Source organism: Tribolium castaneum, chromosome 1 (assembly GCF_031307605.1).
Source record: "Tribolium castaneum strain GA2 chromosome 1, icTriCast1.1, whole genome shotgun sequence".
Classification (NCBI taxonomy): domain Eukaryota; kingdom Metazoa; phylum Arthropoda; class Insecta; order Coleoptera; family Tenebrionidae; genus Tribolium; species Tribolium castaneum.
This window is the reverse complement of record NC_087394.1, coordinates 10,705,187-10,732,884: the sequence shown is the minus strand read 5'-3', so window position 1 is coordinate 10,732,884 and position 27,698 is coordinate 10,705,187. Positions and strand designations below refer to the sequence as shown.

Genomic DNA, 27,698 nt, shown 5'->3' with positions numbered 1-27,698 from the left:
CCTGATTTTTACTCTGCTGTACTAAATTTGTGACTCATCTTAAGCTGAACGATTTTGTATCATTTTTTTTATTTAATTTGTTCCAGATCCACATCCAGGACGAGTTGGCTACCAGGTGACCAGAGATGGGCGGCCGGGCATCTCTTTTTTACCCTCACATCCGTCATCGCTACATGCTCGACCGCTCACCGTCTGTGCACCCTCTGTGATATCCGAGTCGACAACCCCCAAACACCCGCGTGCAATATCTGCTTATCGCAACCATGGCAACACTATCACAGCAATTACCCAATCTTGATTGTTTCGCATTGTTCCCACCGTGACTTAACTAAAGCCGTATTCAGCAGATTATAAGCTTACTACCCCCAGCTTTGACCACAATTCGATTGTTACCCAAGGCCTAATTAATTCTCATTCGTCGACAATCAATCACGCATTTTACTAATAATTGGCCTAGATCTGCTGGATATTTGGACGTCCTGGAAGCCAAACTCTTTTAGATCTGATTTTTGCCATCGAGATTTAACTAGTCCAAGTCTGGATTTTTTGTAAATAGATATTTTTCCATGATTTTTAATGCTCAGTATTTGTCAAACGCGGACGCTGTACACAACACTTGCTTTTGCAGCGAAAAACTAATTCCCCTTCTGTCAATACTTTTTTAACAGCGGACGTGTTTCGACACAAATCTCAGTTAATTCCCTCAAATAAACGTTCTACACATACATGTAAACAGTGTTGATGTCTGATTAAAAATATCTAAATGTTAATAATTGTATTCAAGTGCGTGATATTAATTTGACCAATTTTTTACCCGCATTGGTTGCAGAAGTAAAGTCCGGATTTTAGATATAATTGTTCAAAATAAAATACAAGCTTCAGAATGCGACCATTCAAGTTTGAACAATTATTTGAGTGGCCTGTTTCACAAATATTTTATGCAACACTAATTAATGGAGTTTTTAAATTTTCTCTACCGGAAATTCCACAAATTGCTACCAATTATAATAAGGATAATAATGTTTAAACAGTCAATGAATAACAAGTGTGAAAATCCACTGATTGGTAAAATTAATTACATAATTAAACGTTGTTTTAAAAGAACAATATTTCAATTTTCTAATTAATTTAATACCTAATTAACATGATATAAAAAATCAACAACATAAATTCAAAATAAATTAAATTATTTTAGAAATTTAATGAGTCATTCAGTTTCATTGGCAATTTTAAAATAGTCTTATGAAAATTATCCAATAGAAAAAATAATCAAATAAACGCAATGAAGTAATGATTAATGAACCAATAATAAACAACTTTGTCGAGGAAAAAAACTAGGAATGTTTACTTCTACGTTTTTAATTTATTTATTTCGAGAAAGGTGTCTTAATTTAATTGTTTCACTGTTTGTTATGTTTTATTTTGTTATTCATTTTATTGGTATAGTAGTTTATCTTTTTTTTTATTTCTATTATCAAATCTGTATAAGTCCAAAACAGCTTAAGTGCAATTTTAATTTATTATTATTTATAAGAGTTGGAAAATAGACTGAGCGACTCGTGAAAATTTGATTTTCTTTATGAAAATTGGCTTGTTGTTAGCATTCTCTACAATATTTAGTTTTTGTTTACTTTTTTGTTATGCGAAAGGTAATAAATATCTAACTTATAAAAATCTGAAAACTGACAGCAGCGGTTTTTATTAAACTAATTATCCACATAATTATTTAACCGTTGTCTACATATTTTGTATTGTTTTTTTGTTATGAAAAAGGCCTTAAAAATTATATATCAAGATAGTTTAATTTAATTTAGGACGAACTCTTAAAGGAAAGCAAACTTCATTCCGGAGTATTTTAATAATCTACTAAATTCACATTTTTATATTTAAATTCGTGAAGATTTAGATTTTTTTATGAAAATTGGCTTATCCCCTTCTCTTCATATTTAATTTTTGTTTACTTTTTTAATTATGAAAAGGTCTCAAAAATTAAACACCAAGATATTTTCAGTTCATTTAGAACTACGTAATTTATACCTAATAATTGATTATGTTAAGTGTAAATGTGATAGTTTATGTGGCAATACCGAACATAGAGAGGTCATTATTTCAGCTGAATCATTGATTAATTGTATTATACAATGTGTTTTTAAATGATTCTCATCTAGTTAACTTTGAAATTGGTTTACATGTAAAAAAATGTGTGCCGCTTTGCTATCAATAAATGTCAAATTTGACAGTTGTGAAATTCACAAATTGTCAATTAATTGATTTTAAAAATTTCGTTCAAATACAACTAAATTATTACACTGTGCAAGAAAACTCTTTTATTGTCGAAGTTTATTTCCCAATGAAAGACTTAATAAATGGAGAATGGTCATATTCGGTGTATAAATGCCTGCCATTAATTCTATAAAGCGGTATTTCTGATTTTACATGGGAAATTCACAGACGACTAGATGAGAATCATTTAAAAACACATTGTACTAATCAATGACTGAATTAGTTCTAATTCGTTTGTATATTTCACAAGAAATCTTCAATTTTTAAACCCCTTAAGTCTAAAAAACACATAGGGTCGGTTTTTAAAAGCGTCATTAATTTAATTTGCAATTAAATGCGTGATTAACTGATGACGTGACCAAAATGAAACAACTTGATTGATTAACAGCGTGTTAGAAAAATAGAGTTTTCTATAAATCAGCGCATAGTGTCTATGCTTTTATATGACAATAAACGACCACTTTTTATTCGTTTGTGATGTGAGATATGTAAAAATTGATAAATGGTAAGGGTAAAAGTAAAAATGTTTAGGCATAAAGAGTAGAACTTTTACTGTATTGACTGAATAGACATAAAAATTGTCACTTTTGTGACGTTAGCGGTTATTTTTTTGCAATTTATTTAACTTTCTGTACAATATATTGTTTTTATTTACTTTTATTTATTATTAAAAAGGCCCTAAAAATTAAATAACAAGATATTAATTTAAGAGGAAAAACTACTATGTTATGGAATGTTTTAGAGTAAAAAATGCTTAAAACCAATTTCAATATTTCATTCATAAAACCGGGAAAACAGACAACAGGTCGTATTTTTTTATTATGAAAAAATAAATCTTGCGTTAAAATAAGGATTAAATACGCAAAATTTGCTTAGGAAAAAATCCGGACTTTACTGATAAGTTGTAGCATTAAGTCAGAGCCAGTCTCTTTGTAATATATTAGTTCCTTGTTGTGTGTTTTAGTTTGTTATTTATTTTATGAAACGATTGTAATTAACGTACCTATTTGTTATATGTAAATAATATTTTAGTTATTTTGTTACAGTGTGATCTTCTTGGGTTTGCTTTACCACATTTTAACATTAATTGTTGTTTCCGACAAATAAAATGCACTACTAAACGAAAAAATACATCGTTGTTGAAAATGTTAAATGTGAAATTGAGACTGATTGTAAATCAAATATTTAAATATAAATCCTAAGCATATGCTATGTTATTATTTTTATCTTTTAGGTTTATTCAAACAGGGACCATTTCAACTTCAACAATATCAAAATTATGATAATACAATTGTCAGCCAAATTAGTTTATTGATGTAACAATTTTATTATCAAATAAAGGAATTGTAATAACCATCCAAACCAACAGTTTAATTTTCTTGTACTCGAAATGTTGAAAATTAGACTGGAATTAATTGAGCCAAAAGCACGTGTGTATGCCTGCCAATGTTTTTAATTGTTAGCCCACAATTGTATTAGACAGCAACTAATAGAAATCTCGAATTACTTACTTTTTTACATTATGTCCTGACGCGTGTTATTATATTTTGTCAATCTTTTTTAATTAAACTATTATACAATATTTTGGTTTATTTCCAATTAACATTTTATTTGGCACAACATCTTAAACTAAACTCCTAACTAATCACTCTCGAGGTGTCACGAGTGCTTTGAACGGCAGAGGTCCAGGGGTGACTCCGTCGATGCACTCTGTAGTAGGTGGACTTCCTGGAACGATCGAAAAGTTGAAATGTTGCAAAAGCGAAGCAGTGAATAAGAAAACATTGGCTCTGGCCAGTGTTTCACCCAAACATCTGTGTTTTCCGAAACCAAAGGGAAGGTAAGTGTCGGCTAAAGTGATTTTGCCGTCTTTTAAATATCTCTCTGGTTTGAATATTTCGGGGTCTTCGACGCCGCTTTCGGGGCCCATTAACGTCCCATGCATGTTTGCAATCACCATCGCGTCCTAAAATAACAACAGTTAACGAAACAAGGACGTGTGGAAGTGGGCATTTACTTTGGGGATGATGTAGCCATTTAAATGCGTATCTTTGAAAGCACGATGAGGGACGGTGAAAGCTCGGCCGGAGAACATTCGCAGAGCTTCTAAAACTACACACTCCATGTAGGGCATCCTGAAAAGTGGGCGAAATTTGCATATAACTGGATAGGGTAATTTTGCTGTGCTAAAGCGAATCGCATTTTAATATGGATGTGTCCTATTTTTTTTTCAATCAAAGTACAATCACGAGTAAGTAACGCATTACGTTTTTTACGTTTTAATTACATAAAAGACTGCAATATTTAGTTTCATTCAAAGGAAAAAAAAACATCAACAAACATATTAACTTACTGGACCAAGGGCCAAACTACAATCTAATTTTTTTAATTAATAATATAAAAGCCTAATGAACAAAAGTTTTTTAAATAATAACCTAAGAAGTCTTTTTAATGCACATCTATTTATAAATTATTAAATAAATTGTTACTACAATGTGTTCAAAAATGGTTGTTCATCAAGTCGACTATGGAATTCAAATTCAATGTGCCGCTTCGTTCAAATGACTACTGTAGTTTGAGTATTATCTTTGTCCAATCTTTGAATTAGCTTTTTACTCATTTTTTTGCATTTTTCGGCAGTTGTTTCAAGTATAACGGTTTGTCTTCATTTGTGTCTTATATTTCCGTGATTTTTGTTGTTCTATTCTCTTTCGTTTTTAGATTCGAAGCCTTTTTGCATTATTTTGTCGGCATTCACAATTTAAATTAAGCGGCACGGAAAATCGGTGAATAAAAAATTAAAAAAAACAGTGCACAATTTTTAATTCTTTCAAATTTGTTTATGTGAGTGAGGATTTGGTTTTTTATGGCTATTTTGCCAATTTTAATTCATGTCTATTTTCCATTTTTGTTTTGAAGAATTATTTTGAATTTTGATTTCATGAAAAAAACTCATTGTTCTTTTTTACAATTTAGGAAAAATTCGTTTTATTAAACAAGTGCACGGACAAAAGGCTGTTAATGTGCTTGACTTTTATTTAGATGCTGAAGGATTTATTAGGTTACCAATGAATGTGGAAGTGATAAAATTCTACTCAACGGCTAATTTGAAAGATTTTAGTATTAGTACTAACAGAAGAACAATAGATCTTTCAGAATAAAAAAATACAAGGTAAACACAGATGAAAAAATCTCGGTGATGTTAGTTAAGTTTTCTGTATAATTATTTACAAAATAAAACATATATGAATGGAAATCAATATAGTAATCAATTTAAATAAAAATGGTATTTCTACTGTTTGTTGTACCGTAAATGGTAAAGAAATTAAACTTAATCTGACAGAAGATGAAAAAGTTGAAATTTTACGAAATATTACTATTATTTTATTAACAAAATTACCTTACGAGGAAACGAAAAAACATTTGAAAATATTTTTAAAATTTGTTTAAATTTGAACGAAGTCTAACAAATTCATTTTATTGCCAACTAAATGGATTATTATTAAATATGCAAAACAAAAGAACAGAAACCCTAAAGTCAAAAACAGGCAAGACCTGTCCAGAGTCGAGCACGAAGACGAATGATTTTAATAAATTTAAAAAGATTAACAAGGGATTTATCCATATTCTAGTTGCTGAAGACACATTTTCTAAATTTGAATGGGTAAAACCTTTAAAAACTAAATCAGGATTAGAAGTAGCTAATGCATTTTTAAAAATCATACAAGCGATTAAAGATAAACAAATCCGGGGAAAAAGAGTTTTATAATAAAGATATGAGGACTGTTTTTAATAAATACAAAATCAACCTTTATAGTACAGGAACAAAAAATAAGACTTTCTTTGTTGAGAGGTTCAACCGTATTTTAGGAAATAAATTCAAACCAATATTATACGACAGTTTTGATTGGCTTTTGTTGCTTCCAAAAATTATAAAATCTTATAACAATTCTTATCATACTACAATCAAAATGAAACCAAAGGATGTAAATAAAGAAAATGAAAGAAAATTATTAGAAACCGTATATATAATTACATTAACAAATAAGAAACCAAAATTTGAAGTGGGTGATAGAGTTAAATCTTAATGGTGAAAACATTACGATTTAGAAATGCAACTAACATTAGAATTACTGAAATAGTACAAATAAAAATAATAAAAATATAATTTTTTTCTTTTCTTTTTTTAATTCAACAATCTTTTAGATTGCCTTGATCAATAAATTCGCTGTGCTCCGAATTTTCTGTATTCATTTATTAACTAGAGAAAGAGTATTTGCTAAATGTCTTTTTGCTCGTTCTTTATTGTTATATCTGATAACAGGCTTTTGTTCAGTAATGCATTTATTTTTTCTTCATCATAACTATTTACCTCTTTTAATTCTTGTTCCAAAACATTAATTTTATTATCTTTATACTCAATTTCTTCATCCATTTTTTCTATTGTTTCAACCACAGCATTTCTTAATTCTTTTAAAATTCTGTTTTCCATATTCAGTTGATTATTAGATGCTTTAACTTTATTACCAACAGATAAGTTACTAAACTCAAGCAGTCTATTTTTATTCTATTTGAATCATTTTTACCTGATTTTTGTCAGCAATTAGTGCCATTATTTTTTTAAATATGAATTCGTCTACAGCTCATGAGTTGACAGGGTCAAGGAATTCATAGTTGTATAAAAAATGTCATCAAATTTTTCTTCGGCTTTTGTACTGCCAGCAGCTTTGTAATCTGATTGGGATCTGTTTGTTTTGTGTTTAGATTTAATTTGTTTCTGTTTTTTTTGTTATATTGTTCTATATTCTTTGATTTTGTGTTATGTTTAATTATGTTTCACCGGTGAGTCATTTAATTTTATTTCTAATTGTATTTTCACCAATTTTATTCTGTTAAGTAAACTCTTTTAAGGTAATATTTTTAGAAGTAGGGTCTCCTTTTTGTGCTAAAAAATTTAGTGCTAATTTTCTTGATCGCATGTGATTTAAATTCTTAACTGATGGAATACTATACTCTACTCGTATTAACGTGTAATCTTTTTTAATTATTATGTTTATCTTTTGTTTAGCTGATTACTCCCTTTTGGTATTTCGACTCATTTATTATGAAATAACATCTTCCTAATAAATGGAGAATAAAGATTTTTAGTTATTAGATGATCATGAAAAAACATCTCCGAATAATGAGCCGTTATTAAAAAAAAATTATTTGTGAAACAATTAAATCTCATTCAAATTTTTTTAAAAGTACAAATCAGAAATACGGAATTGGATATATGTGTTATGACTGTAAAAAAAGACAAAATGATAAATTTTATAAAAAAAAGACATTTCAAAAATATTGGACAAAAATATATGTGACTTAAAAAATTAACTTTAATAATTTTTTAAGGGTTTAACTATCTAACGTTTTTATTTGATTTACCAAATATCCCCTAGTATCATATGGAGATAGAGCTACTTTATCTATCACAACTGTATATAATTTTAAATTTTTTGAAATCATGTTACGAACTGGTTCTCTCGTCTCTTTTTTGTTGAAAAAACAATCTTTATACATTTCAAATCTGATTTTTTCAATATTCTGTTTTTTGATTCCTTTACAAACTTTTTTCTTACATTTTCCTTCAGTTTTAAACGATTTGTTTTTTCTGCAATAATTAGTTTCCATTTCATCATATCTACAAATATGATGTGTATGTACATATAAATACAATATAAATGCGTACATTTTTAACTTAAATCTGCATATTATCTAATTAGTATACCTAGTTTTTCATTTTTAAATAATCAAACCAATCAATATAATTTTTTACACTTTGATATGCATCGTCAGTTGTAATATAAACGAGAAACGAATGTGTATAGTCATTAATAATTTAATTTTATTTCCATACTTTGGTTTCAAATAGTTGTAATAGAACTTGATCATTATTAATTTTCCCAACTCCATTATAAATTATTTAATTCAAAGTGGTGTAGAAAACATTAACAATAAGCAGATTCCACTATAAAAAAATTCCGACAACACTGGAAACAATAAAGCAACAATAAAGACGGTTGCTAAAGAAATGAAATTATAATTTTTAATATTTTTTGTTTGAGAAAAAAATGAACAACTTTTGTCACTATTTTGAGAGTTGGCCTTACACTTTTGAATAACACCGTAACATTCTGTTGATCACGAACAAGAGAACAACAAACTTACTGCGGTCGGTCTTCGAGACTTGGAAGTCTGTTACGGCCCACAACGGCGTCTATTTCCTGTTGCGCCTTTTTCTGGACATCGGGATACATAATCAGGTTCAAAAAACAGAAACCGAGACTTTTACTCGTCGTTTCGGACCCAGCCATAAACATATCCAAGCAAATTGCCAACAGCTGCTTTTCACAGAAGCTCTCTTTGCGCTCTGGCGAATTGAGCATTTTCAGGTACACATCCATAAAGTCACGCAAATTATTCTCATCCCACGTTTCCTTGTGCCGCTTTAATTCGTCGTACAAAAACTCCCAAATCTGGAGATGCGTCTCCAGGTAGAGCTTGTAGCCCGAAATCTCCGGAGCGATAAACCTCAAAATCGGAAACTGGCTGAAAGGGGCCCCCACCATATCCACAGTCGAAAACAACCTCCCTAAAATATCCTGAAGACTCTTCAGGTTTTTGTCTTCGGGACTGTAGCGAATCCCGGCCATCATCATCCACAAAGTGTTCAAGATGTGGATATTAAACGCCGATTCCATGTTCAAAGTCACTGATTTTTTCCCAGCGAGCATTTTTTGGTAGCTTTCGACCATTATTGCCGTTTCTTCCTCAATCATTGAGGACATGTTTTTGCGCCCAAAGCCGAACTCTCGCAACTGGCGCAAAATAAATCTGCGTTGCTCTTGCCAAAAGTCGCTATCAGTCAGTAAAACCCCTACAACAAGAAGTATTATACAGAGTGTCCGTTTTTCAAGCTCCATCATGGGGATCTCAGTTATTATAAGAGATACGAAATAGGATAAAGTAGGGCAAAGTTGCGTATTTTTTTGCTAAACAATTGTCTGAAAGAAAATTTGATGTCACTTTTAGTTTTTGAATTATTGAAAAAAAAGCTTAAATTTGTAATTTTCGTTTTAATTTTTTTAAGCGAAAACCAAAAGAACTAGATGTTTTTAGTTATGACTTTTTTTACAAGGAATCTAACCTGTCATCGTATTTTCCAAGGCAATCTTGATTTCTGAGTTACAACACACAACTTTGTTTTTTTTTCTTATGGAAGCCATATTCGCTTTTTGTATTTTTGAAAAGTGTTTATATTCCTGATTACAACGATGTATCACATTATAGGATTGAATTATACATGCTGAACAAAATGGAGAAAAAAGCATTTTTGCGAAAAGTCCTTTGGAAAAAACGCCATCAATTTTGTTTTTAAACAAACTAGACTTTGGAAGTTTAATTGAATTTGGATCTGAAAGGTTCACATTTCCGCCAAGCTTCCTTATCTAAGAAATAAATGAAATGATAAGCTAGAAGTTTATTCTTCGCAAAACAGAATTAACGAAGTTATCAAACTGGCATATTTATAATAGACCTGTTAAAACTTAGTTTGTTTAACAAATTTTTTGAGGTTTTTTTGCAAAGCATTCTTTGCAAAAATGCTTTTTTCCTATATTTATTCAGCATGTAAGAAACACAAGTATGGCGTCCATAAGAAAAACCACAGTTGAGTGTTGTAATTCTGACATCAAGAACGTCTTGGAAAAGAATATGACAGATTTAGATTTCTTGTAAAAAAGTGCCTGAAAAATAAGCTACTTAAAAATGTTACGTTTTTTTGGTTTTCGCTTAAACGATTAAAACGAAATTGTTATTTTTTTTTATTTTTCTCAATAATTCCAAAACTAAAGATGACACATCAATTTTTTTTCAGATAATTATTCAGCATAGAAATATGAAACTTTGCCCTAATTTAACTGACCTCGTATCTCTTTTAATAACTCAGATACCCATGGTGGAACTCGAAAAACAGACACTCTGTAAATAAATACAATACGCTATAAGACATGTTCCAACAAACTCAAGAAAAATAATAAAAAAATCCCTTTCAATTATTCATAGCAGTATTCAGAAGTTAAGTGGAGTTTTTTTTCTGTTAATTTCGTAAAATGGTTATATCAACAAAGAGACAAAGTACCTTTACTTTTTCACGTCAACAAAACTGAAAATTATTTATAATAAAATATCAACATTAAATATTAAAAGTTGTGATATTTATATCCAGGTAGCCAAAAAAAATTATCTCGCAACAAAAAAAATATTCCCAAAGTTTTTAAAACTACACGAAAAAAAATTACATAGCTAAAACTGTAACTACTCCACAACAATAATACAGGCTAATTCTTTAAGTGCCTACATTAGAAACTTTTTACTCGTAGTATACAATTTAAGTCGACCATTCTAACCATTTATTTTTATTACATTTTTTAATTCACATTATCAAACTGAGTGAAATTTACTCAAGTTGTTGGTAAAATAGCGGACAAAAGTCTTCATACATCAATGTCAAAATGATGACATAATGTGTGAAAGGGCTTTATAGAAATAATATTTAGTTTTTTACAACTTACGATGAATTATGTAACGTAAAGTAAAGTATGCCATCGAATTTTTAATTTCCTGTCTGAAAATGGTAGAGAAATAAAGTATTTCTTTTAATTAATAGCACAAGTTTATCGTATTTTTTGACGAAAATTTGCTCGATGAAAAATGAAAATAAATGAGCTGAAATTCCGTTTTTTGCAATAATTTTAAATACTGTAAAAGTTAAATAGAGATTTTGATTGCCATTGAAAAAACAGGGTCAATCTATGTAAAAGCACTGTCATTTTCAAAAAATCATAGTAGCCTTGCAATTTGACAAATGACAAATCTGAAGATTTTAAAAAACCCTCTAAACCTTTAGTTATTAAATGCAAAAAGACACATCATAAAGGGTTTACGAGCTGTGATATTTTTAATGAAACCCTAGAAATGAAAATTTTGACAAAAAATAAATAATAAATGTAGGTGGTTACTATTTAAAATTCCTAACCTGGAGCTAATTTTTCATCGGAGGTTCAGCCATTTAAAAAATAATAACTTAATTGAATAGTCGATTTAGATCGTATAAAAAATTTTAGAAGTTAAAAAGTTTCTAATGTAGGCCATAAAAGAATCACTCTGTAGAAATAATATACTGCGATAAGGTTGTTAAAAATAATGATGGATTTTTTATTACATTTATTAGAATTTTCTGGGAACGTTTCCTATAACGAACCTGAGAGCTTACGTACTGTATTAATTTTTAAATAATTGGTGTGAAAATATTTACCTCGGCGTTCTCCCCACGTTCTCATGTCGAAAAACGCTCCAGTGGGCCTTCCTGCTAAGTCGTCCGAAGCCAAAAATTCCCGGATTTGGTTTTTACCGTAAACCACCACAATCAAGTCTTTTCCGACTCTTAACCCAATCACAGGTCCGTATTTTTCGGCCATTTCGGCCGTTGCTTTGTACAAATAGCCGGCTTTTTTTCGCCATTCGGCTATGGTGTGTGCACTGCCGATGATTGGTAGCCATGATGGTCCCGGAGGATAATTTTTTGGTTTTTTTGTGTCTAAATAGGCCAATAATCCCAGGATTATTACAAAAAACCCAATTGCAAGCAACATAGTCTGAAAATAAAGATTACATCTAAAAATCTGAATTCGTTGTGTTTCTTTTACGTTTACCAATACTTATTTACTACTATAGTATTTTAACTATTTCGTTATATTGTTCGTTATTTTGTATATTGGTGACTTGCTGCAAATTTTGAGAAACTGCCAAAACTCAGTTAATAATTTCAATAATATTTTTAACATTTTTTCAAAGTAAGCAAAAATCCTCGTTTTAGCTTTTTAAATTAAGTACAATAGCATTTTAGTCATTTTTAGCCAGAAACTTGTACATTATGTTGAAAAGATTTTTTCGGAACATACGAGAAAATCGTCGATTTAGGTCTGAATTGGCCTATTTCTGTCAGCCAGCAACTTAACTATGCGAAAATTTTGACTGAAATAGCTTAGAAAAATGGTAATTTAGTTAGGCAATCCAATAAGATTAGGCTCGTTTTTACGCCAAAATCTATCTTAGTACAAGAAGTTTTTGCTGAAGTATGTTAAATAATCACGTTCTAAATCTGTGTAATGCACTTTCAGCCGCCTATTCAGAGTTTACGGAGCAGAAATTTGCATTTTTTCAGCTTTTAAATACGAATTTCGGGCACCTTTAGCTCGCTTTTGAGATAGAAATAGAAATATTTGAAATTTTATCGCCAAGACAGTTTGTGATCTGAATTATTCCATCCAATTTCTAGAGAACAGACACTAGTAGTTTTATAACACGAAAAGACGTGTTCAGCCAGTCACTTTTTGATAGAAAAATGTCAGTTTAAGTCTAAATTACGTATTCAAAACTGTAGGAACTCATATTTCAATAAAAGTTAATTTTCCAAAAAAAAAAGGAAAAATCTTTGTTTTTAAAATACACTTAGAGCGATTTTGGACAAAAACTTGCATATTTAACATAAGATTTCGTCGAAACAAACCAGATAAAATCTTTTCAGCCAGAGATGTAAATATTTGAATTTTTTTTAAATATACTAGAAAATCGTCAATTTAGGCCTCAGTTACACAACTTCAGATAATTTCAACCGGTTAAAATTATTAGAATAGAATCTAGCTTACTGCAAGATGTTTTGCCAAAAGAAATTATAAAAATCGCGTTCTAAACCTATGTTTCGCAATATGTATCAGCTAATTCAGAATTTTTGAGACAGAAACAAGCTAGAAAATTAATCAAGAAATGTTTTCGAAACTTCGGTCAATTAGTATCAACGTATCGAATTTTTGTTACATTTCTTTACTTAACAGACTTCAACTATAACAATAATAAATACAAGCAATCGCATACCATACATTCAAAAACTTCTATTGCACTTACAATATTAACTTATTGGTTAAGTAATACATTGACAATTATATCTTGCTGAAAAAAAAATGAGAAAATTAGAAAGTTTTCCTGTGATATCGTAAATGTAAACTTTAGATTCAAAAAATCCTGGTAAATTACCATTATAACAAAATTATGATAATAAGATACGACAAAAACTTGTTAAATTATTGAGATTAAAAAAAGAGTAGGTAGGTATATTAACGTAACCTAACTGGACAAAAAGTGAAAATTATATTCATGTATCAGTCAAGAGTGTGTTAAAATTGTTGTTAAAATTGAAAAATCTTGCCACACTGCATTTACAAAATGAGCAATTTGGTTTACTTTGAAATTAGAAATTTACTTCCAATTTCAAAAAAGACAAATTGCCCAATCTTGGTTTTAAGTATAAATTACGATGTTTAGTAATAGTAATAGTAATAGTACAAAAGATTTTGCATGGACAAATCCTTGTATTACTTTTTTCCATCTAATTTCGAGCATTTGAACTCATTCTAATGAGTTAGAAACTGACATTCTCGTATTTATAAAATCTACATTTTACGTCATTTGTACTCATTTACTTTATTTTTTAGACAAATACTTTAAATTTTTTGCTAGGTAATTACAAAAAAGACAGATTTGGTTTGAGTTTATGATTTTGAGTTTTTGAATTAGAATCTCTTAGGGTGTAAGAATAGATTGTTTTTCCACCAGAATTGATTTAAGTTACTTTTGAGTCTGGAATTTTTTAACACAAATATAAAACAAATTATTCGCATGCGTTTATTGGTTTATTTGCCAAACCAACACAACAATCGTATGCATGATTGCATTTTATAAATTTGAATATTTACGGTTGCATTTATGTAAAATTATACAAGCGCAGGAATGCAGGAATGAGTAATTTTCAAACAACTCTTCCATGTATTTTTCACTCAACATACCTCCAAATCAATAAAATGAAATAAATATGAATGAAAGTTTACGTAATCCATTCGATTATCAAAAGTCATTCATAATAATAACCATAATTAAGCACAGACAGGTTTTTATGACCGAAGTGTAAAATGAAAGTGATTCTCGGCGGCCTGAATAAACATGTCGTAATTTTGGAGACATCATAAATTCGTAACACTCATGAGGAAGTTGAGGAAGTCATTTCTTTTAATCTAAACACTTTTCTCTTTCGATCCAACATTGAATGCATTCGAATTTGTTATATTTCTCTTATTTGTAGGTTGTGCAATGTAGAAAAGGAAAGTAATTAAATGCCGAACCCAAACACTTTTCCGCGTATGTCTGACTGAGATCGCCGCGGATTTTATCTTCGGAACAGGAGAAAGTTGTCGGAATCTGAACAGAATTATATAATAACTATCCGGGAAGTATATTGCACAAAGAGGAGAATCTACGTGACTGGCATTTTTCAACAACCAAAAGTTATTTGAGCAGAAGAAAAAAATCGCAGTTTTTGGCTGCTTCCAAGTTAACCTAAATAAAAACTTAAAATAAAATAAATTAAATTATTTTATAGGTACATAAAGTCTTGATAATTTTAATTAAATAATTTGCTACTATCTCACAAATTACAAAAAATTCTAGTAAATAGTAATACAGAGACAAAAAATTATTGAATTCATCTTACTTGAAGTTGATGGTAATTTTACACTTATCCTGACACAGGTAAAATCACAACACCTAAACCCTTCACGTCTGAGATACAGAGCGATCTCACTTTATACTTCCTCATATAGCATTTCTCCCACTAATTTCATTTTCGTAATATTCGTTGTATGTGTCTTTTCTTGGAACACGAAAAGTTGTTTAGTAAAAATTAAATCAGTTCTTACATCTTTATGGAAATAAAAAAGAAGCCTTTGGGATTATATTCTGATTCTGATAACATAGCTAACTTAGAAAAAAAATCATGGATTATTCAAGAACTAGACGGTCTTATTTAAATATTAAGTATTTAATAGGGCTGTGGTTATTTTTTTATTATTATCAGACTCACTTTGTATATGAATCCAATACGATTTATTAATATTTAATAAAATAACTAAATATACTAAATATAATTTTTTGTTTATTGTCGATGAGTAAATAAAAGTTTTGATTAAATTGTATTATTCGAATTATTTGCACGATTTTGATTCGATTATAAAATTTTGTTTAAAAATAGATAATTAACTAGTAAAAAGTGCTACAAGTCGTTTAGACAGATCAGTTACTATTGATTTATTTATTAATTAAATAATAATTAATTAAATAATTAACTAGTTAAGCAAAGAATAGAAAAAATAAATAAAATATTAAATATCTAAGAATATTAACAAATTCGTAGAATACATACTTGGTCTCGATCTTGGTGTGTACTTTCTCTTACTGGCATCCCTAGTGTCGTAAATAATAAAAAGTTCCAAAGTTTTCGTCAAAATTTGTTATAAAAATACAAGATTTTTGAATTACGTTTCATCTACAATACAGTCAATTAATTTTCACACATATTTTGATATAAATACTTACTGTGTTCTAAAATGTTGCACTCACATTAAAAATCACATATTCACACACCTCACCCCACCTCACTTAGAAAAAATTAAAATTCACTCACCCTCGGCGTCCTCTTCGTTCCCTCTTCTTCTTAGAATAGACCAACTGAAAATAAAGAAAACACAATATCAGTGTACAAATTTTCGATAAATTACTTTATGTATAAAATTACAGATTTGTACTTAATTTTTTTAGAAAAAAAAATTACAACTAACCCTTTAATCCTGATCCTTGTAGTACGATTACAGCGTCCAGGTTCCCTGAAGATCCCTTCCATTGGCACTTTAATAACTCGAAATTTAAAAAATCGCCCACTACTAAATGTCTGGTAAATACTCGAAAATCCACAACACGCACTTTCAGTCACTCGAGTTATCTGAAACAAAAAATAGGAAAAATTAATAATAGATAAAAAACAAAATCAAATTCGTACAATATACTTAGACTCGAACTTGCTTTGAATGTTTTTCTTCATTGTTTAAGAGATGCTTTGTCCAATGTCTGGAAATTTTTCTTCAAAAGCTTTGAGAGAATTAAGTTTCATCTACAATTAATTAATTAATTTTCATTCATATTTTGATACTTATAAATACTTACTGTGTTGTAAAATATTGCACTCACATTTTCACACACTTCACCTCACTTAGAAAAAATTAAAATTCACTCACCCGAGGCGTCCTCTTCGTTCCCTCTTCTTCTTAGAATAGACCTACTGAAAATAAAAAAACACAATATCAGTATACAAATTTTCGATACATTAGTTTCAGCATAATATTACGGATTTAACATTAATTTTTTTTAGAAAAAAACTGCCAACTAACCCTTTAATCCTGAACCTTGTAGCACGATTATAGCGTCCAGGTTCCCTGAAGATTCCTTCCATTGGCACTTTAATCACTCGAAATTTAAAAAATCGCGCACTACTAAATGTCTGTTAAACACTCGAAAATCCACAACACGCACTTTCAGTCACTCGAGTCATCTGAAAAAAAAATTGGAAAAGTTATAATGAAAAAATAAACAAAATCAAATTCGTACAATATACTTAGACTCGAACTTGCTTTGAATGTTTTTCTTCATTATTTAAGTGATGTTTCGTCAAAAGTACGGAAATTTTGTTCAAAAGTCCGGAAGTTTTGTTCAAAAGCTTTAAAGGACAATTACGTTTCATCTACAACACAATCAATTAATTTCCACTCATATTTTGATATAAATACTTACTGTGTTCTAAAATGTTGAACTCACATTAAAAATCACATATTCACACACCTCACCTCACTTAGAAAAAATTAAAATTCACTCACCCTGGGCGTCCTCTTCGTTCCCTCTTCTTCTTAGAATAGACCTACTGAAAATAAAAAAAAAACAATATCAGTGTACAAATTTTCGATAAATTACTTTATGTATAAAATTACAGATTTGTACTTAATTTTTTTAGAAAAAAAAATTACAACTAACCCTTTAATCCTGATCCTTGTAGTACGATTACAGCGTCCAGGTTCCCTGAAGATCCCTTCCATTGGCACTTTAATTCCTCGAAATTTAAAAAATCGCGCACTACTAAATGTCTGTTAAATACTCGAAAATCCACAACACGCACTTTCAGTCACTCGAGTTATCTAAAACATACAATAGGAAAAATTACTAATGAATCCAGGGATAAAATCAAATTCGTACAATATACTTAGTCTCGATCTTGCTGTGAATGTTTTTCTTCATTGTTTAAGAGATGCTTTGTCCAATGTCTGGAAATTTTTCTTCAAAAGCTTTGAGAGAATTACGTTTCATCTACAATTAATTAATTAATTTTCATTCATATTTTGATACTTATAAATACTTACTGTGTTGTAAAATATTGCACTCACATTTTCACACACTTCACCTCACTTAGAAAAAATTAAAATTCACTCACCCGAGGCGTCCTCTTCGTTCCCTCTTCTTCTTAGAATAGACCTACTGAAAATAAAAAAACACAATATCAGTATACAAATTTTCGATACATTAGTTTCAGCATAATATTACGGATTTAACCTTAATTTTTTTTAGAAAAAAAACTGCCAACTAACCCTTTAATCCTGAACCTTGTAGCACGATTATAGCGTCCAGGTTCCCTGAAGATTCCTTCCATTGGCACTTTAATCACTCGAAATTTTAAAAATCGCGCATTACTAAATGTCTGTTAAGCACTCGAAAATCCACAACACGCACTTTCAGTCACTCGAATCATCTGAAAAAAATATTGGAAAAGTTATAATGAAAAAATAAACAAAATCAAATTCGTACAATGTACTTAAGACTCGAACTTGCTTTGAATGTTTTTCTTCATTATTTAAGTGATGCTTCGTCAAAAGTACGGAAATTTTGTTCAAAAGTCCGGAAGTTTTGTTCAAAAGCTTTAAAGGACAATTACGTTTCATCTACAACACAATCAATTAATTTCCACTCATATTTTGATATAAATACTTACTTTGTTCTAAAATGTTGCACTCACATTAAAAATCACATATTCACACACCTCACTTCACTTAGAAAAAATTAAAATTCACTCACCCTGAGCGTCCTCTTCGTTCCCTCTTTTTCTTAGAACAGACCAACTAAAAATTAAAAAAACACAAGATCAGTATACAAATATTCGATAAATAACTTTATGGATTTATACTTAATTTTTTTAAGAAAAAAAATTACAACTAACCCTTTAATCCTGATCCTTGTAGCACGATTACAGCATCCAGGTTCCCTAAAGATCCCCTCCATTGGCACTCTAGTCACTCGAAATTTAAAAAATCGCGCACCACTGAATCTGCTAAGCACTGGAAAATCCATCATAACACGCACTCTCAGTCACTCGAGTTATCTGAAACAAAAAATAGGAAAAATTAATAATGTTCAAGAATGAAAGTGGCAAAAATGTCATTTGTTCCAACATTAAAGATTTCATATTTCCAGATTCCCTATTCTTGGTCAACTGGCGATTCCTGCACTAGATTTCACCTCATAATTTCATAGTTAAAGATACTTATGAGTCCTCACTTCTAAATCTGGCATTATTAGATGCAAAACATAGATGTTTTTTATTAAAGCCCGGTTATATTAATGTATCGATTTTGATCTTTGCATAAATGTTTTTCGATTTTCATTTTAGAAATAAGACATACCTAAGCAAAACTTATTCAATCAGCAGAATTTTTCAGTCTTTTTGGCGCCAACAGTTGACCCCTCGGAACGTTTTACATGGGGGTTCCTGTGGTGACCTGGCATTGAAAACCTAGAAAAAAAAATTAATTGCTCAAATTCGCACTCAACGATAATACAATTTTGTTCTTATTTCGCGTATCTACAATGTGAAAATTGAGAATTTTCAGCAACCTCCAAGGCGTCATCACCGCGAACACCAATTTCCCGCCAAATCGTACGCGGCTCCTTCCGAATTGAAAGAATTTATAATTACTGCTAATTAGACCGAACATTTTTTTTAAACTTTTGCATTATATTTGAGATAACAACAGTTTTAACACACTTTTTCATAATGAAAAACCACTGAAAAGCCACCATCATGAAGATGGAGTCTGATCAAGACATCGATTGTTTTTTATTGGTACCAATATGTCACAATTAAAAATCACTAACATACGTCAGGGGAGGGGGAGCGATTACTAATTCTTATCGGGTTATGTGGTGAATTTTTAAACATTGTTTCATTTATGAACTGAAAACAGTAGATAAAAAATCTCCCATGCCCTCAAATACGATTTAACACGGAATTATCTAAAGAAATAAAATTTAATTCCTGTTGCCGCCTAATCAAATCATAGGTGGCACTTACCGGTTCAAACTGCTAATTAATGCAGACCATCGAAGCACCAAACATTTTTGAAACTTTTACACAATATTTGATGAGAAAACAACAGTTTTCACACACTTTATCACGTTATAAAACCACTACCATCACGACGCTGACTGATCAAAGGACCAAATGTTTATTGTTGCCAATGCTACAATTAAAAATCACTAAAAAACTTCAGGGGACGGGGTGCGTTTCTTAATTTTTTTTCGTGTTTTAGTGGTGAATTTTTTAAAACAATGAACTGAAAAGTTTAATTAAAAAATCTCACACGCTTTCAAATACGATTTAACCAAATGAAAAAAAAATTCTTTATGCGCATTAACCAGATACGTGACACTTACCGACTCGATTTTTTTGTATCATTGCTAATTAATGTAAAACATTGAAACATGGAACGTTTTTTGAATTTTTTACACAATATTTGACAAGAAAACAGCTCCGATGAAGCTTTTCAACCGTAATTATTATTTTTTCCGTATTTGTCTTTGGTTCTGACATAAAAAATTACTTAGAAATTCCGTGTGTATGCTTATACAACTTATGATAATCTGATAATAGTAGAACGAGCTGTAATTTTTATTTAAACATGCAAAATTTCAACAATAGCACCCCCTCACCTGAAATTTTTTAGTGATTTCTAATTGTAATTTTAGTAACAATTGGTACCTTAATTAGACTGCGTCGTAATTATGATGGTTCCGTCAATAGCTTTATAACGTGAAAAAATGTGTAAAAATTGTTGTTTTCTTATCAGATAATGTGCAAAAGTGTCAAAAAACGTTCGATGGTTGGATTAATTAACAGTGATATGAAATTTTTTTGAGTGGGTAAGTACCATCTTTGGTCTAGTTAATCGGCAACAGCAAATAAAATTTTATTTCTTAATTAAATTGTAATTGAAGGCGTGAGAAATTTTTTTTATTTTCATAAAGGAAACAATGTTTTACAAAATCCCGACTAAAATACGAAAAAAAATTAACAAACGCACTTCCTCCCCTGAAGTTTCTAGTGATTTTAATTGTAATATTGGTGACAATAGATAAAAACCGCGTCGTGTTGGAGGTGGTTTTTGCCATTGCTTTATGAAAAAGTGAGTGAAAACGTTGGTTTCTTATCAAATATTATACAAAAGTTTCAAAAAACGTTACGTGTTTCGATGTTTTACATTAATTAGCAATGATACAAAAAAATGGAGTCGGTAAGTGTCACCTATCTGGTTGATGCGCAAAAGGAGATATTTTTTTTCCTTTGGTTAAATCGTATTTGAAGGCGTCGGAGATTTTTTAATTACACTTTTCAGTTCATTGTTTTAAAAAATTCACCACTAAAATACAAAAAAATCAAGAAACGCACCCCCTCCCCTGAAGTTTTTTAGTAACTTTTAATTGGAACATTGGTAACAATAAATATTTAGTCCTTTGATTAGTCAGCGTCGTGATGGTGGTGGTTTTATAACGTGAACAAGTGTGTGAAAACTGTTGTTTTCTTATCAAATATCGTGTAAAAGTTTCAAAAATGTTCGGTGCTTCCATGGTTTGTATTAATTAGCAGTTTGAGCCGGTAAGTTCCACCTATGATTTGATTAGGCGGTCACAGGAATTAAATATTGTTTCATTAGTTAAATCCATGTTAAATCGTATTTGAGGGCATGGGAGATTTTTTGTTTACTGTTTTCAGTTCATAAATGAAACAATGTTTAAAAATTCACCACATAACCCGATAAGAATTAGTAATCGCTCCCCCTCCCCTGACGTATGTTAGTGATTTTTAATTGTGACATATTGGTACCAATAAAAAACAATCGATGTCTTGATCAGACTCCATCTTCATGATGGTGGCTTTTCAGTGGTTTTTCATTATGAAAAAGTGTGTTAAAACTGTTGTTATCTCAAATATAATGCAAAAGTTTAAAAAAAATGTTCGGTCTAATTAGCAGTAATTATAAATTCTTTCAATTCGGAAGGAGCCGCGTACGATTTGGCGGGAAATTGGTGTTCGCGGTGATGACGCCTTGGAGGTTGCTGAAAATTCTCAATTTTCACATTGTAGATACGCGAAATAAGAACAAAATTGTATTATCGTTGAGTGCGAATTTGAGCAATTAATTTTTTTTTCTAGGTTTTCAATGCCAGGTCACCACAGGAACCCCCATGTAAAACGTTCCGAGGGGTCAACTGTTGGCGCCAAAAAGACTGAAAAATTCTGCTGATTGAATAAGTTTTGCTTAGGTATGTCTTATTTCTAAAATGAAAATCGAAAAACATTTATGCAAAGATCAAAATCGATACATTAATATAACCTGGCTTTAATAAAAAACATCTATGTTTTGCATCTAATAATGCCAGATTTAGAGGTGAGGACTCATAAGTAGCTTTAACTATGAAATTATGAGGCGAAATCTAGTGCAGGAATCGCCAGTTGACCACAAATAGGGAATCTGGAAATATGAAATCTTTAATGTTGGAACAAATGACATTTTTGCCACTTTCATTCTTGAACATTATTAATTTTTTCTATTTTTTGTTTCAGATAACTCGAGTGACTGAGAGTGCGTGTTATGATGGATTTTCCAGTGCTTAGCAGATTCAGTGGTGCGCGATTTTTTAAATTTCGAGTGACTAAAGTGCCAATGGAGGGGATCTTTAGGGAACCTGGATGCTGTAATCGTGCTACAAGGATCAGGTTTAAAGGGTTAGTTGGCAAAGTTATTTTTTTTTTCTAAAAAAATTAAGTATAAATCCGTAATTTTATACATAAAGTTATTTATCTAAAATTTGTATACTAAACTTCTTTTTTTTGTTTTCAGTTGGCCTGTTCTAAGAAGAAGAGGGAACGAAGTGGAGGCCTAGGGTGAGTGAATTTTATTTTTTTCTAAGTGAGGTGAGGTGTGTGAAAATGTGGGTGCAACATTTTAGAACACAGTAAGTATTTATAAGTATCAAAATATGAGTAAAAATTAATTAATTAATTGCAGATGAAACATAATTCTCTCAAAGCTTTTGAAGAAAACTACCGGACTTTTGGCGAAGCGTCACTGAAATAATGAAGAAAAACATTCACAGCAAGATCGAGACTAAGTGTTTTGTACGAATTTGACTTTATTCCTGGATTCATTATTAATTTTTACTATTTTTTGTTTCAGATAACTCTAGTGATCGTAAGTGCGTGTTATGAATTTTCGAGTGTTTAACAAACATTTAGTAGTGCGCGATTTTTTAAATTTCGAGTGATTAAAGTGCCAATGGAGGGAATTTTTAGGGAACCTATAATCGTGCTACAAGGATCAGAATAAAAGGGTTAGTTGTAATTTTTTTTCTTAAAAAAATTAAGTATAAGTCCATAAAGTTATTTATCGAATATTTGTATACTGATCTTGTGTTTTTTTAATTTTTAGTTAGTCTGTTCTAAGAAGAAAAGGGCACGAAGAGGACGCCCAAGGTGAGTGAATTTTAATTTTTTCTAAGTGAAGTGAGGTGTGTGAATATGTGATTTTTAATGTGAGTGCAACATTTTAGAACAAAGTAAGTATTTATATCAAAATATGAGTGGAAATTAATTGATTGTGTTGTAGATGAAACGTAATTGTCCTTTAAAGCTTTTGAACAAAACTTCCGGACTTTTGAACAAAATTTCCGTACTTTTGACGAAGCATCACTTAAATAATGAAGAAAAACATTCAAAGCAAGTTCGAGTCTAAGTATATTGTACGAATTTGATTTTGTCTATTTTTTCATTATAACTTTTCCAATTTTTTTTTCAGATGACTCGAGTGACTGAAAGTGCGTGTTGTGGATTTTCGAGTGCTTAACAGACATTTAGTAATGCGCGATTTTTAAAATTTCGAGTGATTAAAGTGCCAATGGAAGGAATCTTCAGGGAACCTGGACGCTATAATCGTGCTACAAGGTTCAGGATTAAAGGGTTAGTTGGCAGTTTTTTTTCTAAAAAAAATTAAGGTTAAATCCGTAATATTATGCTGAAACTAATGTATCGAAAATTTGTATACTGATATTGTGTTTTTTTATTTTCAGTAGGTCTATTCTAAGAAGAAGAGGGAACGAAGGGGACGCCCAGGGTGAGTGAATTTTAATTTTTTCTAAGTGAGGTGAAGTGTGTGAAAATGTGAGTGAAATATTTTACAACACAGTAAGTATTTATAAGTATCAAAATATGAATGAAAATTAATTAATTAATTGTAGATGAAACGTAATTCTCTCAAAGCTTTTGAAGAAAAATTTCCAGACATTGGACAAAGCATCTCTTAAACAATGAAGAAAAACATTCACAGCAAGATGGAGACTAAGTATATTGTACGAATTTGATTTTGTTTTTTATTCATTATTATTTTTTTCTATTTTTTGTTTCAGATAACTCGAGTGACTGAAAGTGCGTGTTGTGGATTTTCGAGTATTTAACAGACATTTAGTAGTGCGCGATTTTTTAAATTTCGAGTTATTAAAGTGCCAATGGAAGGGATCTTCAGGGAACCTGGACGCTGTAATCGTACTACAAGGATCAGGATTAAAGGGTTAGTTGTAATTTTTTTTTCTAAAAAAATTAAGTACAAATCTGTAATTTTATACATAAAGTAATTTATCGAAAATTTGTACACTGATATTGGTTTTTTTTTATTTTCAGTTGGTCCATTCTAAGAAGAAGAGGGAACGAAGAGGACGCCCAGGGTGAGTGAATTTTATTTTTTTTATGTGAGGTGAAGTGTGTGAATATGTGAGTGCAACATTTTAGTACACAGTAAGTATTTATATCAAAATATGAGTGGAAATTAATTGATTGTGTTGTAGATGAAACGTAATTGTGTTTTAAGGCTTTTGAACAAAACTTCCGGACTTTTGACGAAGCATCACTTAAATAATGAAGAAAAACATTCACAGCAAGATCAAGACTAAGTATATTGTACGAATTTTATTTTATCCCTGGATTCATTATTAATTTTTCCTATTTTTTGTTTTAGATAACTCGAGTGACTGAAAGTGCGTGTTGTGGATTTTCGAGTGCTTAACAGACATTTAGTAGTGCGGAATTTTTAAAATTTCGAGTGATTAAAGTGCCAATGGAAGGGATCTTCAGGGAACCTGGACGCTATAATCGTGCTACAAGGATCAGGATTAAAGGGTTAGTTGTCATCTTTTTTTCTAAAAAAAATAAGTATGAATTCGTAATTTTATACATAAAATAATTTATCGAAAATTTGTATACTAATTTTGTGTTTTTTTTATTTTCAGTAGGTCTGTTCTAAGAAGAAGAGGGAACGAAGAGGACGCTCAGGGTGAGTGAATTTTAATTTTTTCTAAGTGAGGTGAGGTGTGTGAATATGTGATTTTTTAATGTGAGTGCAACATTTTAGAACACAGTAAGTATTTATATCAAAATATGTGTGAAAATTAATTGACTGTATTGTAGATGAAACGTAATTCTCTGAAAGCTTTTGAAGAAAACTTCCGGACTTTTGACGAAGCATCACTGAAATAATGAAGAAAAACATTCACAGCAAGATCGAGACTAAGTATATTGTACGAATTTGATTTTCTTTATTTATACATTATTAATTTATCCTATTTTTTGTCTCAGATAACTCTAGTGATCGTAAGTGTGTGTTGGTTTTCGAGTGCTTAACAGACATTTAGTAGTGCGCGATTTTTTAAATTTCGAGTTATTAAAGTGCCAATGGAAGGGATCTTCAGGGAACCTGGTCGTTATAATCGTGCTACAAGGTTCAGGATTAAAGGGTTAGTTGGCAGTTTTTTTTTCTAAAAAAAAATTAAGGTTAAATCCGTAATATTATGCTTAAACTAATTTATCGAAAATTTGTATACTGATCTTGTGTTTTTTTTTATTTTTAGTAGGTCTGTTCTAAGAAGAAGAGGGAACGAAGAGGACGCCCAGGGTGAGTGAATTTTAATTTTTTTAAGTGAGGTGAAGTGTGTGAATACGTGATTTTTAATGTGAGTGCAATATTTTAAAACACAGTAAGTATTTATATCAAAATATGAGTGAAAATTAACTGATTGTGTTGTAGATGAAACGTAATTCTATCAAAGCTATTTGCCGATCTTAACATTATTTCATTTCTATAAAATTTCTGAAAAGTACCAATTTTTATTTACTCAGGCAACCAGTAAAACAAAATTTTTCAAATACTAACATTGTTCATTTTTTTCTGGAAAGATGCAGCAAACTTTTAATACCTACTACGATCCTACATTCACTTATAGACAGATTGTATAATCCGATCAGAAAGACACTGTTCGGATTATACAATCAAATATTACGAAATAATTAATCTTTTCCTTTACGAAAGCCTTTGATACTAACCCCCTTACTCACTTAAAATCATTTTTAAGCTCACAGAGTGTTCCTGAAATTAGTGAACTTGTTTTTTTTTTAATAGAACACCTATATTTTTGCATTTTTGTGTAGCTTTTAACACTGCTGTTTTTAAGCTGGATTGTAATTGATCGATTTAAAAAATATATTACTTAAAAACTACGAAATCTTGAAACACAAAATTAAAAATATTTCAAAGAACTACTGCATTATTAGCTTCTTTCTACAAAATGAACAAGAGTTAATATAAATGAACAGTAGGTCGTCTTGCTGGGTAATTAATTTCAAAGAAATCTTGTGATCGATTAAATCCTATAATTGAAAAAATTTCGGATTTCATTTCTACAACACAGCTGATGTGGTAAGCTGATATAACAGTGATAAGAGACTGGAAAGGAAACAATGTTTAATACTTACCTTCTGACTATAGGGACTAAAGTGGGTCATTTATTCATTTATTTAAATATAAACTGAACCCTCTAGAGAGTTCAATTATTCCCTATGGAATAAGTGACCCACTTTAATCCCGGAAGTGCAAAAGTATTTAGCTTCCACAGGAAAAATTTCCAAAGAATACGTGGTCAAAGGTGGGTTAAACATTTTTTTCAAAGTAAAAATGGACAAATATCGATATTTTAGCCAAAGAAATGGACGAATTTTATTTAGGTAGAGTTAGCATCCCATGTGATTTTTTGATCCAGCTTGTAATTATTTTTTGTCAAACTTTTGTTTTTCAAGATTCAACTCAAAATGGTGCTCCATGTTGACAAACAAACACATTTTAAGACTCAGCTTTGGCACACAAACAAAAACTAAAAGTGGCTTCTATTGCAATTTCAGCGTTGAAATTCCAACGGAACAACACTCTATTTTTTACACTTATCATTTGGTCGTATTTCCGGTAGTTTACGTTCATTTCGGGGGTAAGACAGTGGTGAATAACTGCGTGTGGTCAGAGGTTTCCTAAATGTGAAGACGTTGTTGAATGGCTGTGACTTAATAAGGAGATTCAAATTGTGGCGAAATTTGACTAAAGTGAAAATAAAACTCAGGGTCGGTTATATTAATTAATATGATTAGAAACAACATTTGAAAAATGGTTGTTTTAGAACAATTAAACATTGTTTAATAATTTACAAACTGTTTTTTGCAAAAAAAGAAACAATAAATCAGTTAGTGGTTTTTAGTTTTGTCTTATTGTTATTTTTTCTAATATACATTCTTTATTTTTATAAATTTCATTTATTTTTTAAAATTCAATTCAATTTACATAACCTTCTGACAGAAAAATGTTTTAATATTTTGCGTATATGTTTATAGGTCACAATAGTTAGCAATTTTTTCGTCTTAGAGTTTGAACTCAGCCATAATCCATTAGATTCTGTTCGGTGAAAATATTTTCCTTGGTCGAAAGTACGATTAAATGCAAATTATGAATGAAAAAATTAAATAGTTAATCACACACGAAGAAAATAGACAAAAACTGTCGAGGGTTATATCATTTGTTCACGACTTATTTTTTTTAATTAAATGGGCTAAATTCCTGCTACAGCGAACGTAACTCTTGAGGTTAAATTTCTTATCCCATGCCCGCATTGAAATAAGTTGAAATAAATTTACTTTTATATAATTTTATTACCAAATCTGGAAATAGATACAAGCAAATAAAAATAAA

At 30.2% G+C, this 27,698-nt stretch overlaps 2 protein-coding genes and 1 long non-coding RNA gene across 4 annotated transcripts in view; 1 reads left to right on the top strand and 2 right to left on the bottom strand.

Moving 5' to 3' along the window:
- The window catches only part of Mgat4a (alpha-1,3-mannosyl-glycoprotein 4-beta-N-acetylglucosaminyltransferase a), a 125,907-nt gene extending 122,042 nt beyond the window's left edge, over nucleotides 1-3,865 (top strand). Inside the window, exon 11 of the mRNA XM_008202385.3 lies at nucleotides 87-3,865. Within this exon, the coding sequence (XP_008200607.1) occupies nucleotides 87-119 (33 nt within the window). The 3' untranslated portion in view covers nucleotides 120-3,865. The remainder of the gene's footprint in view (nucleotides 1-86) is intronic.
- LOC654979 (cytochrome P450 303A1) lies at nucleotides 3,856-15,927 on the bottom strand. Of its 2 annotated transcripts, none has more exons than XM_064354940.1 (5): nucleotides 15,635-15,927; nucleotides 11,639-11,978; nucleotides 8,491-9,199; nucleotides 4,301-4,418; nucleotides 3,856-4,249 (listed from the first exon to the last, which is right to left on the bottom strand). In XM_064354940.1, exons 1-5 carry the CDS (start codon nucleotides 15,671-15,673, stop codon nucleotides 3,929-3,931), a joined length of 1,527 nt encoding a protein of 508 aa, XP_064211010.1. In that variant the 5' UTR covers nucleotides 15,674-15,927; the 3' UTR covers nucleotides 3,856-3,928. The 2 variants fall into 2 exon arrangements, with proteins under 2 accessions (XP_064211010.1, XP_015833961.2); XM_015978475.2 differs by lacking the exon at nucleotides 15,635-15,927 and adding an exon at nucleotides 14,927-15,061.
- Nucleotides 15,928-16,890: 963 nt separating this feature from the next.
- Nucleotides 16,891-18,055, bottom strand: LOC107397642 (uncharacterized). Its single transcript, XR_001574717.2, has 4 exons — nucleotides 17,901-18,055; nucleotides 17,512-17,790; nucleotides 17,293-17,453; nucleotides 16,891-17,182 (listed from the first exon to the last, which is right to left on the bottom strand). It is a non-coding gene; the product is annotated as an uncharacterized LOC107397642 (long non-coding RNA).
- Between the last annotated feature and the right edge of the window lie 9,643 nt (nucleotides 18,056-27,698).